Source organism: Prorops nasuta, unplaced genomic scaffold (assembly GCF_024137725.1).
Source record: "Prorops nasuta isolate Cenicafe-Biocafe unplaced genomic scaffold, Cenicafe_Pnas_1.2 PNAS00021, whole genome shotgun sequence".
In the NCBI taxonomy this organism is placed as follows: Eukaryota; Metazoa; Arthropoda; class Insecta; order Hymenoptera; family Bethylidae; genus Prorops; species Prorops nasuta.
The window spans coordinates 2,566,099-2,594,021 of NW_027116818.1; the positions used below are offsets into that span (position 1 = coordinate 2,566,099).

Here is a 27,923-nt window from a genome sequence, read left to right on the forward strand (position 1 = left end):
GAGAGATTTGAAAAGTACACCCTAGCAAAAAACACCTGCTGGAGCTTACGGGAGATTTTTGTTACTAGAGATTATTTCTTTCGCGCAAGGACAGTTCAGTGATGCAGACCTGCGCATAGTCCGACGTATACCACGATATTTTCACTCTCTCTCCCAACCCTATCTATACCAAATTACCGAAACCCAACCAACCTGCTGCAGTGTCAGTTTGCGTTGCGCTTCCGACAAGTGAGAAAGCCCATAACGCATTTTTACCCCGCCATAAACAAAACACCGAAATTATATAAAAATCCAAGCAAGAAAAAAATCACTAATAATACAATAATAAACCAAGTGAAATACCCAATTAAACAAAATTATTCGTACAGAAAACAATAAAAAAAAAACTAGAAAAATTTAAAACTATACAAAGTTCTCCATAGTAAAAAGAAACTTCCGGTCGGATGAGATGAAGAAAAATCAAAATGTAGTAAACTCGCTTCTACTTTCTTTGCTTTTGTTTCTTCTACTTTCTCCTGGACAACGTTAAAAGCCTTTTAAAAATAAAGAAAAGGAGGAAGAAAATAAATCAGCAGCGATTTATTCAATTTTTGAGTTATGTATCTCAATGCTGATCGTGAATCGGTGCGATAATTGATCAGAGAGGAATTGGACATGCAAGTTGAGGATGTAGTTTATACGAGAGTCGCGTGTATTTGCAGCTACCGAAGGATATCACAGAGATTGAACTTGATAAGGGTCGAGTAACTTTGGTGCGTTGCGTGGGTTTTCCCGCCGCGTAAAAATGGAATCAGCAACGGATAAGTATCTGGAGATGATTGCCCATTATCTGAGTGGGCGTAAGAACGCCAGTTGGGACTTTTCGAAACCGCGCGTTCGTTCAACCGTGTCGGGCATATATCCGTTTTTCATATTTATGTACGCACTGCTGATAGTGGCCGGTGTGCTGATGAACTGCGCCATGCTTTATCACATAGTGAAGCACAGACTTTACCGAGACCCGACTTATGCCTTCCTCATCAACATCATCATCACGAATTTCATCAAATCCGTCTTCGCCCTGCCCATCTCCCTGGCGGTTCTGCTCATAGAAAATTGGATCTTTGGAAAATTCATCTGCTTTTTCCTGCCGATGCTCCAGGTGAGTCTACAAATTCTCTCAAGTTGCATACTTTGATATATGAATATCTTATACTATATAGAAACATTTAATATGAAAATCCTGATCATTTATTGATTTTTAATCCACCACATAGTTCATGTTGCTATATTTTTCTATTTTTTCAAAAACTCGTGTATTATTCTTATGGACAGTTTCTGATCTAAGTGTTTTCTTCGGATTTTCTTTTTTTTCCAAAGTGAAAAACTCGAGCATTTATCTGCCAATTGAAACTACGTGCAAATGAGGATTTATTATACAAGTTTAACATTTATTATTTCTATCGAGAATAATCGCGGCTCTGATGATATTTATGGCATCCGAGTTGTACGTCGTGGCACCGTAGAAAAAAGTACTCCGTACACTTTACCTATTTAGCCGGGTTGGGGAAATTGAATTAGCAAATAATTAATGAAGTTGCTCCTTCACGAAGCAATTTCTTCCGTTGTGTACAGGATGGTATAATGCCGCGTGCACAAAGAGAAACTAGGGAAGATCCGATTGACATTGCAAAACTATTAGCAAAATGGGAAAAATCTTTTATCAACATCCTACGCACGCACGAATAAGAAGCATCTCCATCAAACTCCCCATAAATTGATTTTTAATCCATCTCCCTAAATCCCATTACAGCTTTTTTCTCTCTTTTCCTTTCTTTTAACCATTTTTATCGAATTTATGATTTTTAAGCTTCTTCAAGAACGAACCTCCCTACGTCTTGTATTTCATTCAAAGATGTCAGCGTCAGGATAAAGATTTAATATTATCGCTTTATTATTATTATTGTGTTATTAAAGGAACTTTGAGAGAAACGAGCGAGACCCAACTGACGTCGCAATAAACCTGCATAACTTTTGCAAAGATTTTCTTATAATTATTTGTTTGAAATTAATTATTCGTAGGGCGAAAAGGAAAAGAGGCTCGAATAATCTCGTGGGAGAAACGAGATGAAAGTTAGCAAGACGATGATGGATACGTATTAGGCGGAGTTGTTGGGTGCAAAAATTCAGGGGAATTAATGAGAATAAGATCGAATAAAAAATTGATATGCTAAATGGGGAAACGTCTGGGAGGCGAATGGCTCGGTGGATATATTAAGGGTGGGAATTAGTCCGGATGTTTTTATCGCTGACAAATGATGCAGGGTTTTCGGCTTGGAGACAATGATAATGGACTAGCTATATCTATATATATATATATATATATAGGTGTTGGGAGGGTGGCAAGAATGGTAGGATTAGATATCCTTCTTCATCTCGTTAACGATATTCTTCTTAATCGAAAAACGGATCTTCGGCAGATTTATCGGCTCCTTCCGGAGTTATTCCTCTGGCAATTCCATCTTTCTTCCCACTTCCCGTCCATCCAGGGAGAACATCGCAATTTTCATCGTCCTGTTTCTGGCGTGACAAGAATTCATGTGTTATTGATTCAGGCTATCTACCTACGTCGTCTATTCTGTACACGCCTGACAAATAAGCCTTATTTCCACTGGAACATTATCAATAATATGATTGCACCATGCAAATTTCTCAGCACCGGAGATGCAAGAAAAATAATCGAAATTCCACGTATTTGTTCTGGCCTACAGCGGATAAAGATTAAAACTCACCGTTTATCGTCCTTCGGCGAACGCTTTAATTACTAAATCTCAAGAGAACTTGATTTATTCGAAAAAATAACTGTAGAGGGTACGTACAACACGAATGACTTACTTCTGTGGAATATTGGATAGAAGAGATCATTCTGAGAAAGAAACTTTGTAGAATTGTTTAAGTTTGTCAATATTTTCCGAGTTACGTAACAATATGTTTATAGGCCAAGAATCTGCATAAATTATTATGCAGTTTGGTAAATACTAATAATATTAAGAAGAACTCTCGTAAGAGTTTTTTTATACATATGATATAACAATGATAAAAAATTTAATATATTTTTTGCATAGTGCTGACATTTATCAAGTTAAATAAAAGTATGTCTATATATACGTTATTTTGTTAAGTCGATAGTCTACAAAAGATATAAAAGGTGACTCGTTAAATAAGAGCAGTATTCAATACAGTGTAGATTATTTTTGTATAGGTATTGGTAATAGCTGATACAAAACTATAACGACTCCTTTTTACGTATTATTGATATATTTATCAAAAGTTATAGAACATTGTATTTATTCTTAACATATTGTTATGAAACTCATAAATACCAATAATATGAAAAAAATCTATTGAAGCTTTTTTATTGCCTATCATCATATATCAACATAAAACCATTCAACTATACTTTTAATATTGTTCACATTTATCAAGTTACATCATATTTTCTGTAGACTATATCGATCTGGCGAAATTACGCTTGAGTAGATTTCAATGTATACCTTGAAGAATATGAACAACATGAAAAAAAGTTATTAAAGATTTTTGTTATATTTATCATATCAATAGAAAACTCTTATAAATCTAGTCAATATTAATGATAATTATCAAGCTGCGTAATAATTTATGCAGACTCTTGACCTAAATATATTGTTATCTAACTAGGAAGCTATTAACATTATTAAAATATGACATATGACAGTTTTCTTCTTAGGATCGGTCCTTCTATCTAAGGTTGGCTATCTGACCAGAAATTTTGAGACACTCTTTATACTACGCATATAATGTACATTAAGAGAGCCAGTTATTATGAGCTTGCCAGAAATTCTTTGCTCTTATACTTAAAAAATTTTCAAATTTTACAATAAATGAGACTACCAGAAAGCCTGATTTCTCACACATCTCTAACCCATTTCGTTAACCGAATAAATTTTCACTGAAAAAATGCATCGATTTTAAAGAGCTTTAGAAATATTAATTACAGCTTCAATCCTGCAATAATAAAATATTGTGAAATAATGATTCTAATAGGTAATTCAATTCCCTGAAAAAAAGGATATCTTGTAAAATTTCAGTGAAATCAATATTTACTGTTTTATTCGCAACAAAAGATCTTTTACGCTTCTAATGCGAATAACAAGCTAAATATTGATTTTACCAAATTTTACAAGATCTCTGTTCTGTAGAGAATTGAATTTCATATCAGAATCACTATTTTATCATTTTTTTTTTACCACGCTTTTGTTCGAAGCTATAACGAATGTTTCTAAAGACCTTTAAAACCTATGCATTTTTCATTTAAAATTCGACTGCTGAACAAAGTGTTTTACAGTTATGTGATAAATCAGAGCTTTCAGGAGTCTCATTTTCTACATAAATAAAAACTTTTGGAGGGTGAGAACAAAGAAATTCTGATACGACTATAATACCGAACACCCTAAAGTACACAAACATTACTCTTTCTGTCCTGAAGGTCTATCCTGAATGCGACTGATAAATAAGCCTTATTTCTACTGGAACATTATCGATGAACTTATTACGATATCATGCAAATTTCTCACCAGAGGAGATGAAAAAAAAATAATCTAAACTCTCTGTATTCGTTCTATCCTGTAGCGGATAAAAATTGAAATTCACTGTCTATGGCCCTTCGACGATCACCTTAATTCTTAAATCTCGAGGAAACTTGATTTCTTCGCAAAGTACCTATATACTATACGCATATATATCTATATATAACATTACTCTTTCCGTCGCACAGGTTTATTCTGAAGACGGCTGATAAATAAGCCTTATTTCCACTGGAACACCAGCATGGAAATTTCTCGCCACAGGAGACGAAAGGAAAATAACTCAGACCCTCTGTATTTGTGTTCTACGGATAAAAATTCTCCGTCTATCATCCTACAACGATTTCTCTAATTGCAAAGAGTACCAAGAAAATTTGTTTTCTTCAAAAATACTACTTCATAGTATATCCATCAAGAAAAAAAACATTGCTCTGTCTTTCTTTTTGTCTGTCTATCTCAACCATCGAGGAAAAAAAACAGTTATTTTGTCCTGGTTGGAAAGTTTTGTGAATATAATTTACGAAAGTATTTCCAGACACTCTGGTTTATAACTCACTTTTTCTCATGGTCAACTTTTCGATGGAAAAACTGCAAGCTTGACAACACTTAATCCTGTACAATTAATTACAATTACCTATATACTATCTTCTCTCTAAATGTAAAAGCTCAACTGACAAGTTGACCTAGCTTGAAACAAATTAAAATTTAATTATTTTATTCTTACATCAAGTAGATCAGCTAAACGTTAAACGCTACTGCTCATAATTTTGCTCTATATTGGTCGCCGACTTTAAACTTGTATCCATCAAACTATATTTACATTTTGGTAAAATGGATGATTTATCGTTTATTCAATTTATTACTCGATCGACTATTATATATTTTATTTTTTATATATACAATTTTCTACCAACACAGATTAGGGTGAAAACTTTAATACGTGGAAAACGAGAACGGGTTTTATGGAAATGAAGATAACTTTTGTTATTGATGGACAAAGCTTTTCCAGCAGGTTTTACCTAACTATATATATATAGGGTCCGCCAGTTAAAACGACTTATAGCATGGATGTAGAAAGACGTGTCTCCCTAACTATTAAAGTTATCAACATTTTGGATAAGACCTTTCTCAATGCAAATTTTAAGACACTTCAAAAAAGTCCTGCGCAAAAAATATCTTATATATAGCTAAGGACACACGTCTGGTTATAACTACACTCTAAGGTGTGTTTTAACTGGTGGATCTTATATATGTATAAATAAAAGAGAAGTTGGATACTGCCAATATGAAGGAATGATTTGTGGTAAAGACAGATCGGAGACTCTCTGCATCTATATAACATTATGTGTATAGTATATTATATACTATATCTATTTATTTCTCCATCTTCTGATGAAAATATCGATCTTATGTGCAATATTCAGAGAAATGCGTGAATAATAAATAATTTGAATCGACGTGAAATATCTGCGTATTATATAATTAACCACATACCTTACAGTAGAAAAATTCCAAGTATACATATGCCCCGATAGATGTAAATTACTTATCAAAATTTAATAAAATAATTACGTGTAACCCTCTTAAAAAAAATAGAATATGCAATAATTTGATAGTTAATTTCAAGCGAACAAATGACAAGAAAGGTGTATTGGTACAAAGATCCGGGGTCCAGTGGCAAGAATACAAAGACGAAAATTCGTAAATTTTTCTTTTAATTTTCGCTTTTTAATCAATGAATCGTGCGCCCGTCTGTTCATTTCAGTCCATTGAGCCAAATATTGTACAGCTGATTGCACTCGCTCCACAAGTTTCCAGAAGAGTAAGATTAATCGTCCTCGTATTAGATTTCCCTCATTATTTAATCGCAGAGTAGCACCACACCAGTTCCTACTTTTAATTAACCGAACGTCTCCTCCGATCTTGGCCATAACGTCTTCGAGATCCCCATTTTTCTTCCCGAGTGCATACACGTCCCAAAGTGCATCAAATTAAAATTCACTTTTTTTATAACGGTGGTGGTACGCGATACCGATGAGTTAGGATGGTTGGTCCACGAATTTCGTCCTTGGACACAAAACTATTAATAACATATACACAATGGTAAAAAAAGGTAATCTAAAAATTGCAACAAGCTCGTGCAGATTTCTCGCCCGAATTTTTGTGAAAGAAAATAGAATAAAAAAACAGGAGCAAGAGGAATTCGAAAACTCGACATTATAGAAAGGACACGCGCGCGCCAATGAAAAGTTGAAAATCGCGCAGCGCACAATCCTTTATAGAAACGAGACCTTTCCGCTTGTCTCTATATTTTTGACTCGACAACCGGTTTTAACAATTGTTCCCCGTTCCAGCCGAGCCATTCTCTGAAATTCGACCAACAGCGAGACGAAACGGAACTTTTCCATTCTAGCAATTGTAGAATTTCGCGCAGCGTTCTGGAAAACTCCCTTTGTATGCCACCTCTTACCCTTTGTCCCAGCCACAACATATATATATACGTTTCCATCGATTTCCCCTCATTTCCATTTTTGCATATATATATATATATAAGTATAGTATACTCACTGTATTATACTATATTCATTATCGTTGTTCATATTTCATTCAGACCCACTCTTATATATATTTATGCCATTTTCGCGCCATGCTCATATATATTATTTTTTTCTATTTTCCTCAAGATCGATCAATCGTTCGAGAAAAGTGTTGCAGATTTCTTGTCGAAAATGTGTTTTGATACCAATACAGATTCAGTAGTGTAATAATTGCAAATGTTTCGGGGATGCTTTTCAAGACGGATATACAGGTTGATTAGCCCTTTTTAGCTGAAAGAGAGAGAGAGAGAGAGAGATGGAGTGAGAGATGCGGGTGCGAAATGGTGTTGTTGCCAGTAGGAAAATCAAGTATGCTGAGCATGCCTGAGGGAAATTACGATTGACGTGTGGTAGTGCTCTGCCAGGGATCTTTCGTGACGGGATTTAAACTTTCAACGAAACCGGAGAAACCACGTGGCTTTTATGCAGTCTATTTCAACGCGTTTATCCATTTCCACCCTTGTTTTCTCTTCACTTTATATTTTTCTCTTTTCAATGTTTTTGGATCACTCGATAAACTAAAATCGTCTCGTTCTATTCGATTCTAATTAGTGTGGGTTACTTTGTACACGCATCTTTCCAATGAGATTTACGGATCAAGCTCGATATTAAAATCCACTTGTATTTCCTAATATTGAAAATAATTTTAATGCATTATATAGGTATCGATAAAATATTTATGGAAACAATAAATCTTATCGATAAAATTAAACCACACGAAGCAATCAGTTTTGTATACCATAGAGCCAAAAAGTAGTAACGTTTATCGATCAATTATTATAGTAATTAATCATATTTACCTAAATCACCTTAGTTACCTAATATTAATATTATTATCTAATTAAAGAATATAAGCATTTTGCGAACTTTCAAATTTAACTCAATATTCTTATTCTTATAACAATAAAATTGACTCTATAAAACCTTTAAACGAAAGTTTCGACTATTTTAAATATATACAAACTGTTTAATTTGAATTTGCGAATATTTCGATTGCCTATTAAATAATAGACTTTTTATAAAAAACAAATCATCGAGTTTTTATTCGATTGACATTTCTGTCGCCATTAATAGACATAAGCCTGCAAATGAAATTTGTTTACCCTCCTTTTTTATCTTCAGCCTCTCCCGTGGGAGAGAGCACTGCAATATTTCTCCAATTTTCTCGCTCCCGTGCGAGTTGAAATTAACATTACAATAATCTAATTCAGGGGAAAATCCATCCAGTAGGATGATCGAGCTCGATATTAATACATGATAACCTCGCACGTATCATATATACAGAGAGCTTTGAAACTCTCTGCAGAATATACGTCTATTTTTTTGCAATAAATGACGAATAAGCCGATGGGAATCATTGCGGAATGAAATATTCGATTAGGTCGTTCAACAAATTATTGCGTAACGTTTAATTATTTGGGAAAGAAAATTTTATCAACGTAAGCTTATGTCGGTTTATTTGATTAATTTTAATTGCAAATATTTACGGTGCGGAAAAATGAAAAAAAAATCGATTTTTCAGGACATTCCATTTCACGTGAGTATGATGACTCATTTGATGATTGCCGTGGACAGATATCGAGCGTTGAGCGATCCTGGCAGACCGAGGGTTCCTGCGTTCGTTTGCTCTCTGGGCTCCTGGTTCTTCGCTGTTTGCATCGTTCTGCCTTATCCAGTTTACATGACATACGTTGACCTTGAGGTAAGCCGAGACTCCCCCTAGCTTCTCAGATCCCGCTACATTTCCTCTCCATCATTTCAAATTCACCCCGCGTTCTCCTATTACTATACCTATATATATATATATATATATATATATATATATATACACTACACTGACAAAAGTACAATCTTCTCTTTATTCCTTTTTATCCTCTCTCATCAATACTCTAAACATTTTTTACCTTACTCTCACACTTCCCTTTTTTCTTCATCTCTCTCTCTCTCTCTTTCAACCCCTCGTCAATACTATATATAGAAGAATTCCACCCCCTAAGCCAATAAATTAAATAAATAAATAGGACAAATGCACACACGAAATTGATGTATACGGATCGTGAGAATTCATTTGATTATTGATTGCACCGAGAGAAATATATTAGCTAATATTATAAATGGGAAAAATGTATTAATTAATCGAATCATTAAAGTAAAATTAAACTATAAAATTGTCACTCGTCAGGAGCACAAAGAGTATACATTCAACGTTTTAGAGAAAATTATTTTCTTAATAATATATAATTTAACAATTATTTCCATCCGATAATCCGTTAAATTGTTAAATCGGCAAATTTCAATTGTGGGTTGATGCGTGTCGTGTGCCACGTGCCGGAAGCTCTCGTTCGACTCGTATATTAATGAAACTGCATGCGGGCTCTCTGGATTCTAACTGTGCTATTATGTTTGGTGAATGGGGTAATAACTCCATTTCGGTGCTTCTAATTCGTATATCGGATAAACATCGCTCAATCGTATAATATAATTCATCGCTCGAATCCTGCATTATATTTATAATAAATAGTATAAATAATAATCGAATCAGCGAATTAAAAAATGGAAAATAAAAAAAGCATATAAATTGATGTCTGTTCAATTTGTTCAATGACTAGTGATCTGTGCTATACTATATGTATATAATATAGACCAATCATAGTAGCTTGAATAATTCTGCTTCAACAATCCCTATCTCGTCTGTTTTGCATATATACAAATATACATATACATATACAGTACAATAATCTATTCAGTTCACGCCTTATCGTATTTTTGGTGATATCCGCAGATTTTATTCCACGAGGGATGTAAATTACTGTTGCAGAAATACACGAAACCATATTTCAAGGGGCTTGGGATCTGCGTTGTCAATTTGGAGGATGATATGCAGCAATATATGCGAGGGCTGTTCATTGGGACGTGAGCAAACTTTTATTTTTTACTCTCTCCAGTGAATTTTTTTTTCTTTTTTTCTTTAGCAACTTCCTGTAACTGCTACATACAGTGTACACTGTTATATGATATAGTATACTGTTTATAATGTTATTTACAAACGTAGATAGAATAATATAACGTAACATGTATATTGCATTCATCGCATAATTGGACCATTATTCTATGCCTACCTTTTTTCCAAGGGTTATTCCTATATATAAAAAAAATATCACACTTAGAGGGACTATATATGCATATTATTTTATACGTTGGAGAAAAAAAAGACTTTTAATGGATAAATATTTGTACGAACGAACGATGAACGTTTCGTTGAATTCCACAATTCGCGTGATCAAGATTGCTCGTTTTATCAGCTTTGTTCCGACAGGCTAATGATTTATCGACTAATTAGCGGTTCTCTCTTTCGATCTGTGTACGATAAATTAGCCAGTGTGTGCGGATGATAGCTTCATTGAAAATCGTTGAAGCGACAATCGAGTTAAGACGTTTGAGGTCGGTGTAAATGTTGATGGAAAGTGAAAACGAGAAAAAAAAATGCAGTACACAATTATCGCATTTCCGGTCTATGGAAAAAACCATCCAATCGAAAAAGCAGCATTTTCAGGTTACGCGAGTCAATGGGGACTTTGTGGTTTAAGTGGGGAACATTTTAAACGAGATAATTAAATTATGCACGAATTCACATAAATTATTAATTTTAAATATATTAGAGAAAGAGAGAGGAGACAGAGAGTCTCACAATGAAAATTGAACAATTAACGAAAAGCAGTGGTTATATAATTGGTGAATGCATATACGTTATTACTAAAAGTTTTATTGAAAAATATGGAAAATAATTGAAAAGGCAGGATTTGCAGGCAATTATGCATGCAAATTGATGAGGATTTTTGTGATTTAAGTATGGCTTATGTTACACAGGGATATTTAAAATAATATGCATATATGTCATTGCTTGTTTTGCAGTTACGTGGCGCCTTTGACTATTACGGCTTATTTGTACGTAAAGGCCAGTCGAGAATTGCAACGTCAGGAAGGATCTCTGTCCTTGCCAATGTACGAGGCCCGTTCGACAGATTCTTACTCGAGACATGGGAGCAACGTCAGCAATGATGTCACGTAAGAAGTTATTTTCTCAACTCTTGATCAAACATTTCGTATACCTCGCAACCCTTCATGATTAATCAGAGCACATATACTGTAAATACAGATTTAAGCATAATACAGTCCATAGAAATTCCTAGCAAAAACCTTATCATTTCCTCTCTTCATGTAAAAGGTAGCGCATTGAAAAGATGAAAAGAAATATTTTTAAAAAACACAAGTATTTTTTGGAAAAATACTAGGATGAAGTTATTATATGCCTTGAGAGGACCACGAGAGAGATAACTATAATACATAAAAATATTCTAGGTGAAACACAGGGAGATTATAAAAGTCACCTTGAAGTTTTTAAATGGAATTTTCTATTTTTTATATATTTTATACTCTTGCAGCTTATCTGAAGAGCTTTGCAAAACACTATATTAAATTATCTTTTCATTCAGTCGTTTACGAGATATTTCGATTTCACTGTATGTGTATAGGTGAGCGAATATACGTGTGAATGCGTAGCAATCACGAACACTACTTCAGTTAAACCTATATCAATATGCAACTTCAAATTGAAATATCTGGTAAATGACTGAGTGAAATTATAATTTAATATAGTGTTTTGAAAAGCTCTTGAGATAAGCTGCAAGAGTATGCAATTTATAAAAAATAGGGAATTGCATTTTAAAAACTCAAGGTCACTTGTATAACCTTCGAGTTCCTCCACCTAGAATATTTTTATGTGGTTACTTTATGGCCCTCTGAAATCATTCGCTGACACGTCCAAATATTTTTCTAAAAAATACTTGTGTCTCTTATAAAAACACTTAAAATTCTACCTTTTCGGAGGTCCACCCTGTATAGTAAATATATATATTTATACCTATAACTATACCTTTTCCAATCAAACTTGTATTTTCCTTGGTTTAGAAAAAGATAATTGGACCTTTCAACGTACTGAGTTAGGTTGCTCTTCTTTAATGATCCTTATCGACAATTTTCATCTAACATTTCGCAAACCAAGCCTTGACAACTTCACGAACAATCATAACAGATTTCAATGCAATACCCTCGCAATCAATCTGCAAATTACCCGCAGTAAAAATTTCTTCCTTTGCTCCGATGCCTTCCAGCAATCCGGCTTCCATATTTAATTCTTTTAATGAAATTGTTTTAGTTTTTCTGCTTTTATATTCCAACAACTCTTATACAGGCTTCACTAGTTAAAGTGGATCAAGGCTAAAAGCGTGTAGAATTACAATGACAGACAATTAGCTTATGATTTGGTTGGTGATGGACAGAGAGATGAACAATAGTGACAGTTTTTGTTTCTCTCTGTCACTCTTATTGCTCCTTCCAATAAGCCAAATCCATTTGTCAATTTAAGAGCTGGAGAAATCAGAGTGAGAGAGAGAGAGAGAGAGAGAGAGAGAGAGAGACAGCAAGTCATGGTCCATCTCTCTGTCTATTATCAACCAATCATATGCCAATTGTTCACTATCGCGATTTTAGACACTTTTCGCCCTGATCCACTTTATTCGGCGAACCCTGTATATACGATTTTGATGCTAACTGCGATAAGACTCCCTTTCAACGTCCATCTACATGCTTCAATTTTATTTATATATGTGCAGCTTATGGATGCTTGTCAATGATTTTTACGAAGCATTCGACTAGAAGCACAGTGTATATATAGAAATATTTGAAAATCTTTGATCAGTGTAAATATCATGGCTATATTTACCGCAAATATTGACATTATCATTCAGACCTTCTGTATATAGTATTTTTCTAAGGAATCTCCATGAAATTCTATATTTACTTTAATCAAGTAACCGTAATGATAGTCGCTTGTTTATTATTATCTTCTTCGTCAAATAGAAGCTCGATATTGTCCCTTAATTAGCTTACGTAAGCTAATTAAGGTCGACCACATGCACACTTGGGAATTTATTATTATTGGCTAATATATTTCTTCAATCAAGTACCTAAACTTTATGCACCAACCTCCTCAGCATGTCTTCCGTATTCCTTTCCAACCTTTAAATTATTCTCTCTTCCTCCTCAATTTTTTCTCATTTTTACTCCAATCGTAATTAAATTAAATATTTTCAAAACTTTCATTATCATTATGAAGATTAACAAATAACATCATCAAACTGTTGCATTTTTCATCTGCAAACACCTATTGCAAAATTTAAATAACGCCCTTCGCTGCAATCATAATAAGTGCATGCTTTACGAGGATTTTTAATTAAAATTTTCATCTTTGCACGACGATCCTAAAACTACAGCAACGATCGCACAAGCTTGCTCATAATTCTATTTTTAAGCAATCAGGATTAAGGCTCGATATCGGATTCCTATACATATAATATATATATATATATCAACTTCAATCAGCAGGAAACTATCGCTGCTGGACATTAAATGACGTTTTCCTTCCTCGATAACTTGGAGTGCACGGATAAAGCTTTTCGAGGTTTAAAGTGTCATGCATGACCAATGAATGACAAAGGGTAACCAACCCTGCTCCCACACACGTTAAAGATAAATTAACTCGGGAGGCAAGCGGATGAGCAACAACTTGAATCGTGCAATGAGCAGATCGATACTTATTGCACCGTGTGGCTTTTCTCTCTGCCTAGGTCTGTCTGTCTGCTCGATAGGACTGAATTCACAGTAATTTATAGAGCATTTAATGTAATCTTCCGCGATTGAACCTGCACCAAACGAATCGTCGTCCATCCCGTCGATTTCATCAAAACTTCATGCCCCTGTTTCATGTGTAGGTCTGTAAAGTCGCAAGTGTATATAGAAAATACCGCGAACGGGCATGAATTTTTCCAAATGGCAATCTGCTTCTTCTTTTCTATTAATTATATGATTTAAAGATATTTCATATTAACAGAAAAAAAATGGTAAAATATATAACGTAAAATTGTAATAGATATATATTTATATTTAAATATAATGATTCTTATTACTCAGGCTGAAAGGTAAAATTCCTCTGCATTTAGCAGCGAGTTTCATTAAATCGTTGATTTGCGAGGAAAACGAAGAATAACTTACGTACGTACCACGTTAACATTGTATCAGGTATAATATACAGGGTGTCTCTCCATAGCGTAGCAGTATTCATGCATGAATTTTCAAGCTTTTTAAATATTTTTAGAAAAAGAGTGCTTTGGATTGAAAATGATCAGCAACGAACTATAAATAAAATGCGATATTAAAGATATATAAGAACTTTTTTCAGATGTATGCATAACGTAACCTTGAGACTTTTAAAAGGATCTTCTTGTGTTTTATTACGTATTCTTGTAGCTTGTTTCAAGATCTTGCCGAAAACTGTGTATGTTAATTTATCATTTTATTCAGACATTTACGAGATATTTTGATTTAAAAGTATACGTAGGTGAGCGATTATGCGTGGGTACGCTAGCGGTCACGCACCTACTTTATCCAAACATCCAAACCCACACCTATATGCAATTTCAAATTGAATTATCTCGTAAACAACTGGATGAAATGATAAATTAATATAGTGTTTTGGAAAGCTCTTCAAATAGGCTGCAAAACTATGCAATAAAAAAAAACAAAAGGTGCTATTTAAAAACTCAAAGTGACCACGTGTATTTATTTTAAAAAATGAAAGTGTTTTTAATTCTGTAATATTGCATTTGATTCAGAGGGCAATACTAACCACTTTTTATGAGAAGCATATTTTTTCTAATAATTATACAGAGTGACTGAAAAATCTTGGCGACCGTCATACCTAAAAGAAAACTGGAAATCCTACACTGATTATTTTTAATTCAATATTCATGGTACATAGAATTTATAGGTGAAGTTGATTTTATTTGAATCGTTTAAAAATTGAAATGTCACAATACGTGATAAGCTGTGGAAAAATGAGAAAAATTCCTCGCAGTAGTTAAGTCATAGTTTGATCAGACATTACCTAGAATTGTGCACTACAAAATTTTCAATAGCTGACGCGCACGAGGGTTGGTTTATTTATTGAGAATTACTATACTAAGCCGCATTTAATAGTCAACATCTGCAGTTTTTAATTATACAATGTATAGGAAGAAGAAATATTCTCGATTTTTAATTGCTAATATATAGATGATATTATTCTAAAAGAAATAAGGGTAGAAAGAGTTATTTTCTATCATGATATGAAGTTTTTATTAATTTTATATCTTTGCTTTAATTTAATAAGAAATGATGCCTTGTATATATAAGGATGAAAACTTTATTATTTTGATAAGTATCTCCGGAAAGTATAATAGGATAAGCGTGCGATAAGCGCGAGATCGACTATTCTAGCCATCTGCTGGTATTTCATGAAGCTGGCAGACGATGATAGAGGTCCCTGAAGAAGATTGGAAAAAGAGAAAATTCCATTAGAATTTCCATGCACGGTGACATTAATGCAATTTTTCATCATCGCCAATATGCGCTGCCGTTCAAAAGTTTGGAAACACCTAACGGAAAATTGACCTAAATTCAAAGATCTATGTATTTGGTTTAAAAATTCTTAAAGAGGTCTATTTGATCTCGCTAAAAAGAATGTTTCCAGTTATTTCGAATGGTATACGTTTACTCTTTTTGCAAAAAAATCTATTCAGTTGGACCACAGACACCCTGATGACAAGGTCATTTTGAAATGTATTATTTTTTTACTCTCACCTGAAGCTTCTGCCATGGTACATCTTTGAGTTAGTAAAGGATGCAAGTTTTTAAATTATAAAACTAGACGAAGAAGAAATAGCAGTTTCCTCAATGGTCCGAAGGAAGCCGTAAATCTTATTAGAATTTCCATGCGTGAATTTTCATCCTAGTTCTACAAAATGTAGAACTTTACTGACTTCTCTCAGTTGGTACGAATTACCATATACAGGAAGTACCACTTAAAATATTCCAGACCACAATAGACGTACAATTCTGTTATTCTTCGTATAAATGTAAGAAATTTCAATGATTTGAAAAACACCTTTTTGAGCATGAATCGAAAAACGTTTCAAAAAGGTCTTATAAAAAAAATAAAAAATTCATATCCCTTGTACAGTTACAAAGATAATAAAAGAATTTTACACCTGTGCCTTAAAACATTTTAAGTGATGAATAATAGTTTTCTCGTACCCTTGTCACCATTTGGTCTAATATATTAAAATTCAGTATCAAATTTAATTTTTATACATAGATAATTATTTTAAAACAGAAAATTCTAATGAAACATCTCGCTACCTCTCTTTAACAACTACATTTAACACGATTCTTCTCACTCACACCAATGCATACTATGATTTCAATAATCTCGGCTGGTGTGAATCATCGCATCCAACTAGATCCATCCACCCTCCCCCTTCCCATGTGCGGATACAAAATTCAATTGATCGTACTAGAACTCTTGACGCTCGCGCACTGGCCTCTAGTTCGCGGATTAATCCACAGGATTCCATTGAGCAAAGCTACAATTTAATTTCCAATCAAATCAGAGAAGGAATCAATTAACAGTCGTTTGATGATCCTGATATTTGCACGTAGGCTCTTTTCAATATGTCTCTGCCCCTGCACGCTATTCATTATTATTTCAGCAGGGCTTTTATACATGCGAAGCTTTTAGGAAGCTGAACATGTGGACGAGAAACGATCTTGTTGAAAAGGACAATAAATTCCGTTCAGCTGGCACTTAGGCTGTCGCCGCTGTCGTCTAGGAGAAAATGCCCGGAGGAGTATGGGCTTTAAAACAGTGTCCTGTACTATATATGTATATACTGGTCTTTAACGTAAGCCTATATAGAGAGGACGCTCTCGCTATAAAACTAAGAATATAATTTAACCAAGTTGCGACCAAGGAACCATTCTATCTCTGACTGCTATATATATATATAGTATATATTCGACATTCGCGTCCCTTCTGAAGGATGACAATAAATGCATTAAGGGAGAGACTGAGAGAGAGAGAGAGAGAGAGAAAGAAAAAACAAAGGAGCCATTAGCCATCCCGTTTAAAAGGAGAATTCAGACAGGAATTCTTTCAATAGCTGCTGCAGTCATCAGTGCTTTCCATTATTCACCCTCGTCCAAAAAGAAACCAAACCCTCTTTTATTCATCTCTCAGACTCTAATGAAATACGTTCTTTGAATCCTTACACCTAACCAGTATATGCTTTATATATATATAGTAAATAAATAATCATCTGGTTACTCCCTTTATTCTTGTATCAACAAATCAAACCGTTTGCAAAAAAATATGCTTTATCAATAAAATTGTTAACGGGGGAAAAAAATGAAAATCGAGCATAATAAAGGATTCTAATTCTGTTTGTTTTTTTTTTATGATTTTGTTTTACCATGTAAAAATTTAGCTGTTTTTATGAAGTAGCATGGTTCCAATTGTAAAAACAGGCAAATATTAGTTTGTTCATTGGATTTATATATCGATGCATGCGTTCGATTTATCGCTGCGTCGTTGGTCAGGTGCGTCCGTTAAGTCACGAAGTACGATAAGCTGGAAAGATTAAAGCTTTGTAACGTTGAAAAAATAGGGAAGAAAAACTGAAATGTAATTGCGGTGCGGAGATGAGCCAGCCTGAAAGACCTCGATATGCGCACGAGCGATTTTCATATAGGTTATAACAAATGGGGGAAAAAGTTCTATCGGCCAACAATTTTTCATTCTTTTTCCCTACGATTTTTCAAACGCGATGCAATATACTTATTCTCTCGCTCTCTTTCTCTCTCTCTCTCTCTCACGCACACACACATACTTATATTGTTAAAGCACGTGCAATCTCTCCTTTCAGCAAGAAACTCTTAACCACTGCGATTAATTCTAAAAATAGTGCATTTCTGCTCCTTTGCACCCCCCCCCCCCCAACACTACCTTTCTCACCACTTTATTCCTACACCTAATCCGTTCTCCAACCATTTTTACCCTTTCGTGATTCTCATCCTTGTCCACTGGGCCAGTCGAACCAACGTGCAGCAGTATATAATTTATCGCCTTCGTTAACCAGAGTTCTAAATATTGCGAAAATTATCCTTCTCAATTTTCGTGCAGGAAACGTGACTATGAATTTGATTTCGTAGAAGAGGAAGAAGCCATTTGTTTTTATGATGAGCGAATTTCTAAATGATTTATTCCAACTTTAAGGAAATATTATACTTTTATATCAGCAGTTACGTAACAGCAATTTGAAACTCTTTCCTCTTTATAGAAGGTCTGCTACTAACATTTCTTATAACATTATACACGTGATATATATATTATACTCGTTTAATAATTATCATGGCAGAGTATAGAGTAGAGACTGGAACTGTGATAAATTTTGCAATGTGATTTATGAAAATGTGTTTTTCCAGGTCGACGCGTGAAGGTAAAAGGGATAATGCACCTGGTGGAATAGGCGGGTCGGTTGGATTGTCCAGGTTTTCCATGTCGCACACTCTTTACGACACGGAACTGGACATCAGGAAGGAGAAACGTACCCAAAAGTACCTTGTTTTTATGGTGACTGCCTTCGCAACCTGCATGTGCCCTCTGATGATACTTAGGTAATTTCATCTCCCTTCTCTCCTATAAAAACTCGAGGAAGCCTTATTTCAATTAATTATAAATATTACCACATTCCTCCCCCCTTTATGAGCAATGAATCACTTAAAAACGAATAAAAAAGATGGTAAAGGAAATCGTAGAAATGTAAATCTTCTTCAATGTTTTTATTCATATTACATCAATAATTTAATGGTTCGTCTACATTGAATGATGTTTTTTAAAGGTTTTTGGTAAATATTTCTTAATTATTCTAGCTCAAGCAACAGCTAGACTTGTACAGAAAAAGTGTGTGAAATGAAAGAGAAACTGGTTAATAACTCTTTGAAATATCATGGGTACCGTCCTTTTTTACATGGATGGTATCAGAATGCTATATAATGGATTATTTTCTTTACTTTTACCTTGAAAAAAATCCCCGAACATCCTTTAAATATTAATAAGTATGATATAAAAGTTCCAATATACTGTATTTTCATGGTTCCTCAAAAAGATGACAAAAAAAAACAATTTTCAAAAGGGACAGCCTCCTTAAAAGGATATTTTTTACTAGGAGGAATTTTATTTATAATTTAATATTGAATAGCTAGTTGAACTTTGCTCCGTTATAACTTAATATTGGATTATGATACAATTATGGACTAGTTTTTCATGGTTCCTTAAAAAGATCTCGAAAAAACAACCTTCAAAAGAGACAGCCTCCTCAAAAAAATATATTTTGCTAGGAGGAATTTTCTTTGTAATTCAATGTTGAATAGCTAGTTGAACTTTGCTCCGTTATAACTTAATATTGGTTTATGATACAATTATGGACTATTGATCAGCAAGTGTTAAATGTCGTAGCTATAATGTTTAAGAGCTTTAATTAAACTCACTCCATCTCTCTCTCTCTCTCTCTGTCTCTCTTGCGCCAATTAGTAATTTTACTCTGATATATACCTGCTAAAGTTCGAACAAAGCCAATAGTCGACTATTTTATCCTTTAACTCGCATTGAATAATTTATTCCACGAGCGTTTTATTGTCATAACCATATAGACAATCCGTACTCTCCTCTTTAATTAGAGTCGAAATAAGCAAAACCATTTTATACGAGTTAGAATCAGGCCAATAGTTTTCACATTCATTAATCCTGAATGATATGCTCGAATGCTGCTCTTTTCGTTAAACTCTTCCGCATCTTCGTCTTCCCTCCAAAGTTTCTTTTTCCAAGAAAAAAGATTTCTCTCTATCGATCAACTCGACCAGACGGAGCAAGCCTTGACCAAGAAAAAGTAACCTTACAGGATTAGACGATAAACCACAGGAAAGCTTCCAAAGGAGCATTGCGACAGGAAAATTTAAAACTCTAGTCACTTTCCTCTAAAGCTCTAATCTTTATTCGACACCGTAGTATATAGCGTAGTAGCAGTTTCCACACTCGATGTTATTTTATTCTCTTTACTTTACAAAACTGATAGGTTCTACTAAAGTAACTTAATACCTATACTAAAATCGAGAAGAAGAAGAGGATTTTTTTATATTTTCGTTATATTTATATCCTTAAGTGAAGAGAATTATAATGAATAATCCTATATTACTGATATATACAAAATTTTACTTCTTATAGTTTAAATTTTAAATAAACTTATAGGTTTTAATATCATTCCAAAGAATTATTAGTTAGTCATGCATCATATACGTGGAAAAAATGATGGGGATCGACGATGATAAATTCAAAAAGGTTTATTCAATAAAAAAGTATAACTTACAGTATATAGATATAGCTGCAGTTTGTACCCGAGTTTATTGTATATTCCTTTCTTTACGAAACTGCATATCTGCAAGCATATTGTCATCGTTTCTCACAAGAGAATGGAATATAAGTATTGTATTTTCCTTGCTTTACAAGACTGATGGGTCTTAAAAGATGTAATACCACAGAGTCGAGCAAAATCGAGTTTCTGTATTTGCGTTATTTATAAAGGGACTGGAATTAAAGGGTATTAGTAGCATTTTATTTCTTATATTTTAATTTATACTCACAAAAGATTTTAAGAAGATGTAAGGAAACCTTGTTAAAGAGGATTATGTACTATATGGATAAATTTATAGGATAAAGATTATGGGAATCGATGTAGGTGATAAATTCAACAAAGGTTATTGTAATCCGTTTAGAAACAAACATGATTTGGCCCACAGAATCAGATAAGGTTAAGTCTTACAATGCAGTTTGCTGGGCTCTATAATTATAAATTATGGCAGAGAATGTTGTGCAGGGAATTGAGATTTGTTGCTATAGCTTAAACGACTTAAAAGCTAAATCGCTTAGGCTGCAATGAGTACGCGTTGAGGTGTGGGTCAGGCCCTATTATCCAAACCAAACTAACCAAAAATAGTAATAATTTTGAACGACTCTCCTCTCCACAGTGGCCGCTTAAGCGTCCTCTCGCATACAAATTACGGATTTAAATGGCCCAAGCTCGTTAACGCCGACTCATCCCTAAACTTCCCACCGAATTATGATCATATCGTCGTAAAGGCCGTACACATACATGTATATATAGAACCTATTATAGAAATCCATCGATGAGAGACTGGACAATGTTTGATAGTTGAATCTCAGTGGCAAGAAATAAATTTGCTAAGAGAAAGGATATTGTGGAAATAATGATGTAGAAACTATACGAATGAGCTAAGAAATGACTGGTTTAGTTATTAAAATTTTGCCAAGAGAAAGGATATTCTGGAAATAATGACACAGAAGTTATATGAATGAGCTAAAAAATGACTGCTTTGTTTATTAAAATTGTGCCAAGAGAAATAATATTGTGGAGAGAATGATATAAAAACTGTAGCAATGAGCTAAGAAATGACTGCTGGTTTGGTCATTAAAAGTTTTCCAGGGAAATGGATGAGGAGGCATGCATGGGTTGTGAAAAAACTAATGTATAATTTTATGTAACTTTAATGTGATTTATGCGGAGATCTGATATTTTTCGCCTTGTGTTTTGCCTCGTTTCGCAGATTGGCAAAGTTGGCGCTGATCGAGACTTACGAGAACGGGAAGCACTTCGATATCACCTACACGATCTTTGTCTGGGTTGCCTTTGTACCGACTATAACGACTCCTGGAATCTACAGTCTTTGGCAAATGAGCAGGTAATTAAGAGGACATTGTTAATCGTAAATTAGGTACGTCTAGTCCAAATTTAGTACATAAAAGCTCTTCAATTAGGATCAAGTAATCTTTCGTTTGCTCGATATACGAAGCATTCTTACACTCGCAATACGACGCGCGATATTTTTAAACGGCACTACGCCCACTAAACGAATCGGATATTTAAACTTTACTTTACGACGCGAATTTTAAAGTATCACTGCTTCACGCGGATGTCCGATACGCGTGCTGCTTACTCCCCAGAGGAGGTCGCCCACTCCAAACAAAGACAAACGATATTATTCACTTAAATTCTACTGATTTAATTTTGAAGTTCATTGGACTTTAAAATCAAAACATTAAACTTACAGGCTAGAAGAGTCCTTGAGGCTGGTGTCCTTGGCCGCTGCAAGCACCCAAACACTGCACAGACACACACACGCGCCGCTCACTCACTCTGTTTACAGTGTTTTTTGATTCTTCGACGGATCTTTGTTAAAAGCTTTTACTTTCAACCACATACTGCATTCTATTATATTATTTGATAAAATATCATTTAATTATTAATTGATTGAAGCCCGAGTATAAGTAATTTTGAATAAATAGAATATACACGTTTACGCTACTGGTACTTTAATTAATTAAACGAATGAATTTAATTTTTATAAAAATCGGTACAATTGTGATAATATAATAATGAAATACCATATATGTGATGAAAATAATATATTAGATTATTTTTAATCGCGTATATTGAAATAATTGTCAGTGATTACGAAAAATTCCGGCGCACGATTCACTGGCAACGTGCACGTGGAGCTTCAAAAACGTAACTGTATGATAGGCGGTAAACAATAGATTCATCCAAAACGAGGACCGGATATTGGACACTTATTGAGCAATCGCATCTGATTGGTTTAAGCAGGTACCGCGCTGGATCGCGCCAATCAGATGCGATTGCTCGGTACACTGCAACTTCCGCTTCCCGTTCCGGAAATTCCTATCATCTTTCACCAGTTAAAGTTACGTTTTAGCATTTCCATGTGCGGGATGTCGATGAATCGTGCATTTTTTTCGTAGTCACTAGTAATTATTTATTTACTCGCGATTAAAAATAATTTGATACTTTATTTTCATCATACATGGTAAAACGAGAGTTGAATATGGTCTGAGAATAAAGAATGAATGCAATTGTAAATATTTTATCATTAAGCGAATGTGGAAAAATTACATTTGTCGAGCTTGCAGCATTTTGACACAGTCAGAATACTTTTGGGACAGATTAGCATCGAGCTTTATATAATTAGCACATTAGCTAAATTGATTTCTTTCTGCAACCAAACACATACACATATACACACGGTTTAAACGAACTTAAAAGCTTACAGCTCTGTGTATACCTCGTATAAATTAACCATAAAAAAAGTAATCTTTGAATTCAATCGACTGCAGGCATTTTACAATTAAAATTATATCATTCTATTTTGGAATTTGTCTATTAAATTTTTTAGATTTTTATTAAGGAATGCAATGATGAATTAGCACAGTTTCTTTGAAGAATCTAGAAGTAATCAATTTTAAATTAGATTAATGTATTTTTTTCTTTACGAGTATATCGATCGAAGTTAGAATTTAAAATGTTAAATCCAGGGAAAAGCCGGGTAGCCACGAACATTTAAAAATTATTAAGAAAAAAAGAGCGTAGTTTTAAATAAAATATTATTCTAAATGCTTGCTAAAGCCAAATTCCACTTAAACGGATGTTTATATTTTATAGAAAGAGCATTTAAACTAGCGTTTTTTATTTAAGTATCCGGAATAATTATACTCAACATCAGCCTTTCCTCTATATAAATATAAAAGTTGTAGAAAATTCGAAGAAAGTGTAAGAGTGAATTTTTTGCGAAGACAGAGTGGTGGAATAATAAATTTGAAGGGTGATTTAAAATTTAAAGTAATGAATTTTTATCGGAAGTAGAGGATTTTATGAATCAGAAGAGAATATGTATTGCAAGGGGAAAAATAGTGCTATGATCCAACATTAAAGAGAAAGATTCGAATAAACTCGCTAATAGGAAGACATATCTACATTTATTCAACACTTATCTGAAATTTCAGTCATCAATAAATATTGTTATTTGAATAGGTGCTTTGGACAAATACTCAATCCCAGTTTATAAAATTATGACTCAACAATTGAATACTTAATTTATAATCTTCCAACGCAAATCTATTTTCTCTCTCAACAATGGATTAAACTTTTATAATTAACATCGTAATCTGTCGAAAGATACACAATTTTCCAATGAAAGGAATATGACACTCACTGCACTTTACGTGCAGACGAACAACGCCTCGTCAGCACAATTCGTGATTTATTGATTTCTCCCACCTATAACGTCGTTATTTTTTGACGGATCCTCAATCGATCAAGCTTTTTAAAAACGCAAGAAAATTATTTACAGAAGTAGGTTGTAAAATGTGTATATTTATGTAATTTTTTCGATATCACCATTTGATTAGTCAAACAATTTATTTTCCTTCATTTTGTTAAAAATTATCCAACTTGTGTAGATAAACTCTCGTCGTTTCTCGAAAAACATTAAAATCCTTATAGAAATAACGATGCTACGTTGGAATTAGTTTTTGCTTTGTAATGTCGGTATACGCCTCTCCGTTGAGCCATATCTGTTGTAGCAGAGAGGCTGCTCCCCCAACCCAATTTATCTGCTAAATTCTATTTGTGTATATCTTTCCACCCCAAATCTAAGGTTCGACCATCTCTCTCCCTCTCTCTCGTTTTAGCAGATGCTTCATCGCTTCATTAGTCGTGTTTATAAGCCAAAATCAATATTCCTCCTTATTTTTCCTCGCCTCGCCACGTGCAAATTGCAGGAATTTTCCGCGAGGTCGACAAAACGTGTCTGAAAATAATCTCTACGATCTAATATTAATGAAGACTAATCAAAATCAAATAAACGCCCTAATGAAAATGCCACTTGTGAAATTGGTAAGGGAAATTGTAATTTCTTTTGCTTTGCTTCATTTGGATCATCGTCATCGTCGTCATCATCGTCACTGGTATATCGGAGTGACGAGGAATGGTGGGGAAGGAGTAAAAAAGGGGGAGAATGAAAGGTGGAAGGATGAGAACGGAAGGGGTGGTGGAGGTGGGGGAAGGGGAGGGGGTGAAGGAGGAAGTTTGTCGTGAATTTGTATTCAATGGTAACACCGAGCTTATCAATAGTGGCGTTAATCACGTTCGCTCGATAGAAGGCACGTAAACAAGGCATCCAAGCTTAATACCTGCCGAGCCAGTTAACTTTTACCTCTGACAGAAATTCACTCGATGGAAATATATAGCGAAAATACCCTCCATTGCATTGTGCAAATTCATCCACGCTACTTCTTCTCACGGAAATGTTATTCCCGTTTATTTCAGCTTTTATCAATGGTCGCGGCTTTCTTCGAAGAATATATAGCTAATAATAATAATTATAACGAAATAAGAGCTGTGTCGCCATAGCAGATTTTTCCTCTTATATATATATATATATATATATATACTATTTAGTATATGTAGAATTTTGTAACAAAGACGGAAATACTATATATTATTCAACGAGCTATTTCCGGTAGAGTGCACGTACAATAAAAATACACATTTTGTTTCCACAAGAGAGTACCGAAGAATTGTTTTTAAGAATTGCTCACTAGAATTTTGATTTATCGATAAACTTTCAAACGAGACATTACATTGCGCAAGTGGAATTTATTTTTTTTTTTTTCTTATTCTCCTTAATTGTAGATCGACCAAAGAGCGCTTGCAAGGATACTTCCGGGTGTCGAGTCGGAGACTGGTCCGAGAGGCCGAGAGGACGAGGTCGAATTCCGTGGAAACTCCAACGAAAAGAAAAGCGCAACGCTCAGCCATCAGTTACACTCAGCACTTTCGAGCCAACAGCCTCACCGGAAGCAACAGCGAAGGAAGCTCGAGGGGCAGCGTGATTCTTCCTTCCAGCCCCAATCTGCCCACCAACAACGTCCACAGGATGAGCCTCGTTCAATGATTGCTCCTCTAGATCGTAAACGTTGAAAATTCTATTTTCAAATCTTTCCAGACTAGAAATAAAATTGCGCTTGACGAAACATCAATTTGATCGTTTCGAGCGCGATAATCGAAGAGAATTTTATCGGCTCGAAACTGTTATATATATATATATATATATATATATATAGAAATAACTATAAAAAAGAAAGGATAAAAAATTATTTTCTCTTTATTAAAATAATGATCGTAAAAGAGTCGTGGCTCTCTTTGAATTTCAAAGACGTCTATATACTTTACTTTCCTGTTATACGACCTTGAACGAGAAACAGTATTATTCCAAGAGACTTTTGGTAGAATAATTTTTAAACGTTACGAAGAATTAGCTCAAGGACTCTTATAACTCTTCGAGGAAATTTAATTCTTTAAAAACCCTTAATGTCTCACGAATTAATTCTTTCGGACAGCGAGTGGGAAATTATTAAAGCACAGGAACACAAGGAGTAGATTTTTTTCTAATTTATTTTCAAGAGGATCTTTACATTATTTAGCGAGAGGTTTTGAGAATCGCGAAAATTCTGGGAATTCTCTGTTCTCCGACTGTATATACGTGGTATATTAAATTTCATACGAAAATGTGGAATTTTTTCTATTCAGAAATCTTCGTAGACACTTTAGCTCCCAGAGTCGTTTCGTTTGTTCATTATACCTGAAGGGCTTCGCACGGAATTCTTATAGGGGGGACAAAAGATTGATTATATCGTTTATACGAGAGCGTTTCGAGGAAAAATGCAGGGCGTCGTTATTAAAATTTATTAGTCGTTGTTGTATAATTGTTTAAACGAATCAAAAATCACTCTGCTGCTTTCCCTCCTGAACTCGCCTGAGGCACATGGAGCTGTGACTCGTCCAAAGGACAAAGAGTCAAAAATAACCTGTCTGCGGGACGTCGTTGCAACGTTCGCCAATGACCGGCTTTGCATATTAAGGAAATCCGATTATTGGAACGCCATAATTTTATTGTTTCTAAGCCGATTAAAGAATTTCGTTGATATATATATATATATATAAAATATTCTTCACGTCGAAACTTCATCTGCCTCCGGGGTAAATTCTTGCAAAATTCCATCATAGCAAGGTCCAGGCCTCTATCATAAATTTGATTCGTTTTCCTTTTTCATCGATACTTCCCTTTAATAATTATATACATATATATATATATATATATAGTGTATCGATGAGGATATTGTACAAGACACAGCTTTTCAGATAGGATTTAGCGTTATGGAAAATAATTGTTGAATTTATTTATAACGCAATTGGAGTGAAATCTGTTTTCGATGGTGGCGCAGCATTGTTTCGACGCACTGCAACCGCTTGTCCGATGATCAATCTAATTAAGCAAATAGTAATTGAAACACGATTACTTCCAATTGGAAAGTGGGAGGCCGTTGCGAGAGCTTCGGAATTGCGGTGATTAAAAACTATATATGGGGAGAAAATATGTTTTTGTTCGCAAAGTTTCTTCGCGTCGTGCACGCATCAAATAGCAGCAGCAAAGGTTTCGAGGATTCCATTGCTGGATAATTAGCGAAATTCGCTAATAAGCTTCGCGATGAGCGAGCTTGATCGAAACTTTAAGCCGAGGATTCCTATCGAGGATCGTCGATCCTTCAGCTACTTTTCCATGCAATTATATATATATATATATATATATGCAACCCTTCCCCTTGTATTCCTACACATACCCCCTCTTTGTATCGGTCTCTCATCAAAACCAAAACTACCTCTCTCCCCCCCCCCCCCCCCCCCCTCTCCTTCCCCTCCTAACTAGTCCTCACTCACAAACCAACGCAGTTCCACCTTTCAACGATTAAGCAATACGCCGCGCCACGCTGTGCTTGACAGCTGCAAATTTCCCCTGTAATATATAT

General features: G+C 34.4%; 1 protein-coding gene across 1 annotated transcript; it reads left to right on the forward strand.

Moving 5' to 3' along the window:
• The first annotated feature begins 236 nt into the window (after positions 1-236).
• On the forward strand, positions 237-27,744 carry LOC136780939 (prolactin-releasing peptide receptor). The gene is made up of 7 exons (XM_066739558.1): positions 237-1,141; positions 8,721-8,900; positions 10,017-10,111; positions 11,111-11,263; positions 18,614-18,805; positions 21,809-21,943; positions 25,750-27,744. Exons 1-7 carry the CDS (start codon positions 785-787, stop codon positions 26,009-26,011), a joined length of 1,374 nt encoding a protein of 457 aa, XP_066595655.1. The 5' UTR covers positions 237-784; the 3' UTR covers positions 26,012-27,744.
• Positions 27,745-27,923: the final 179 nt, after the last annotated feature.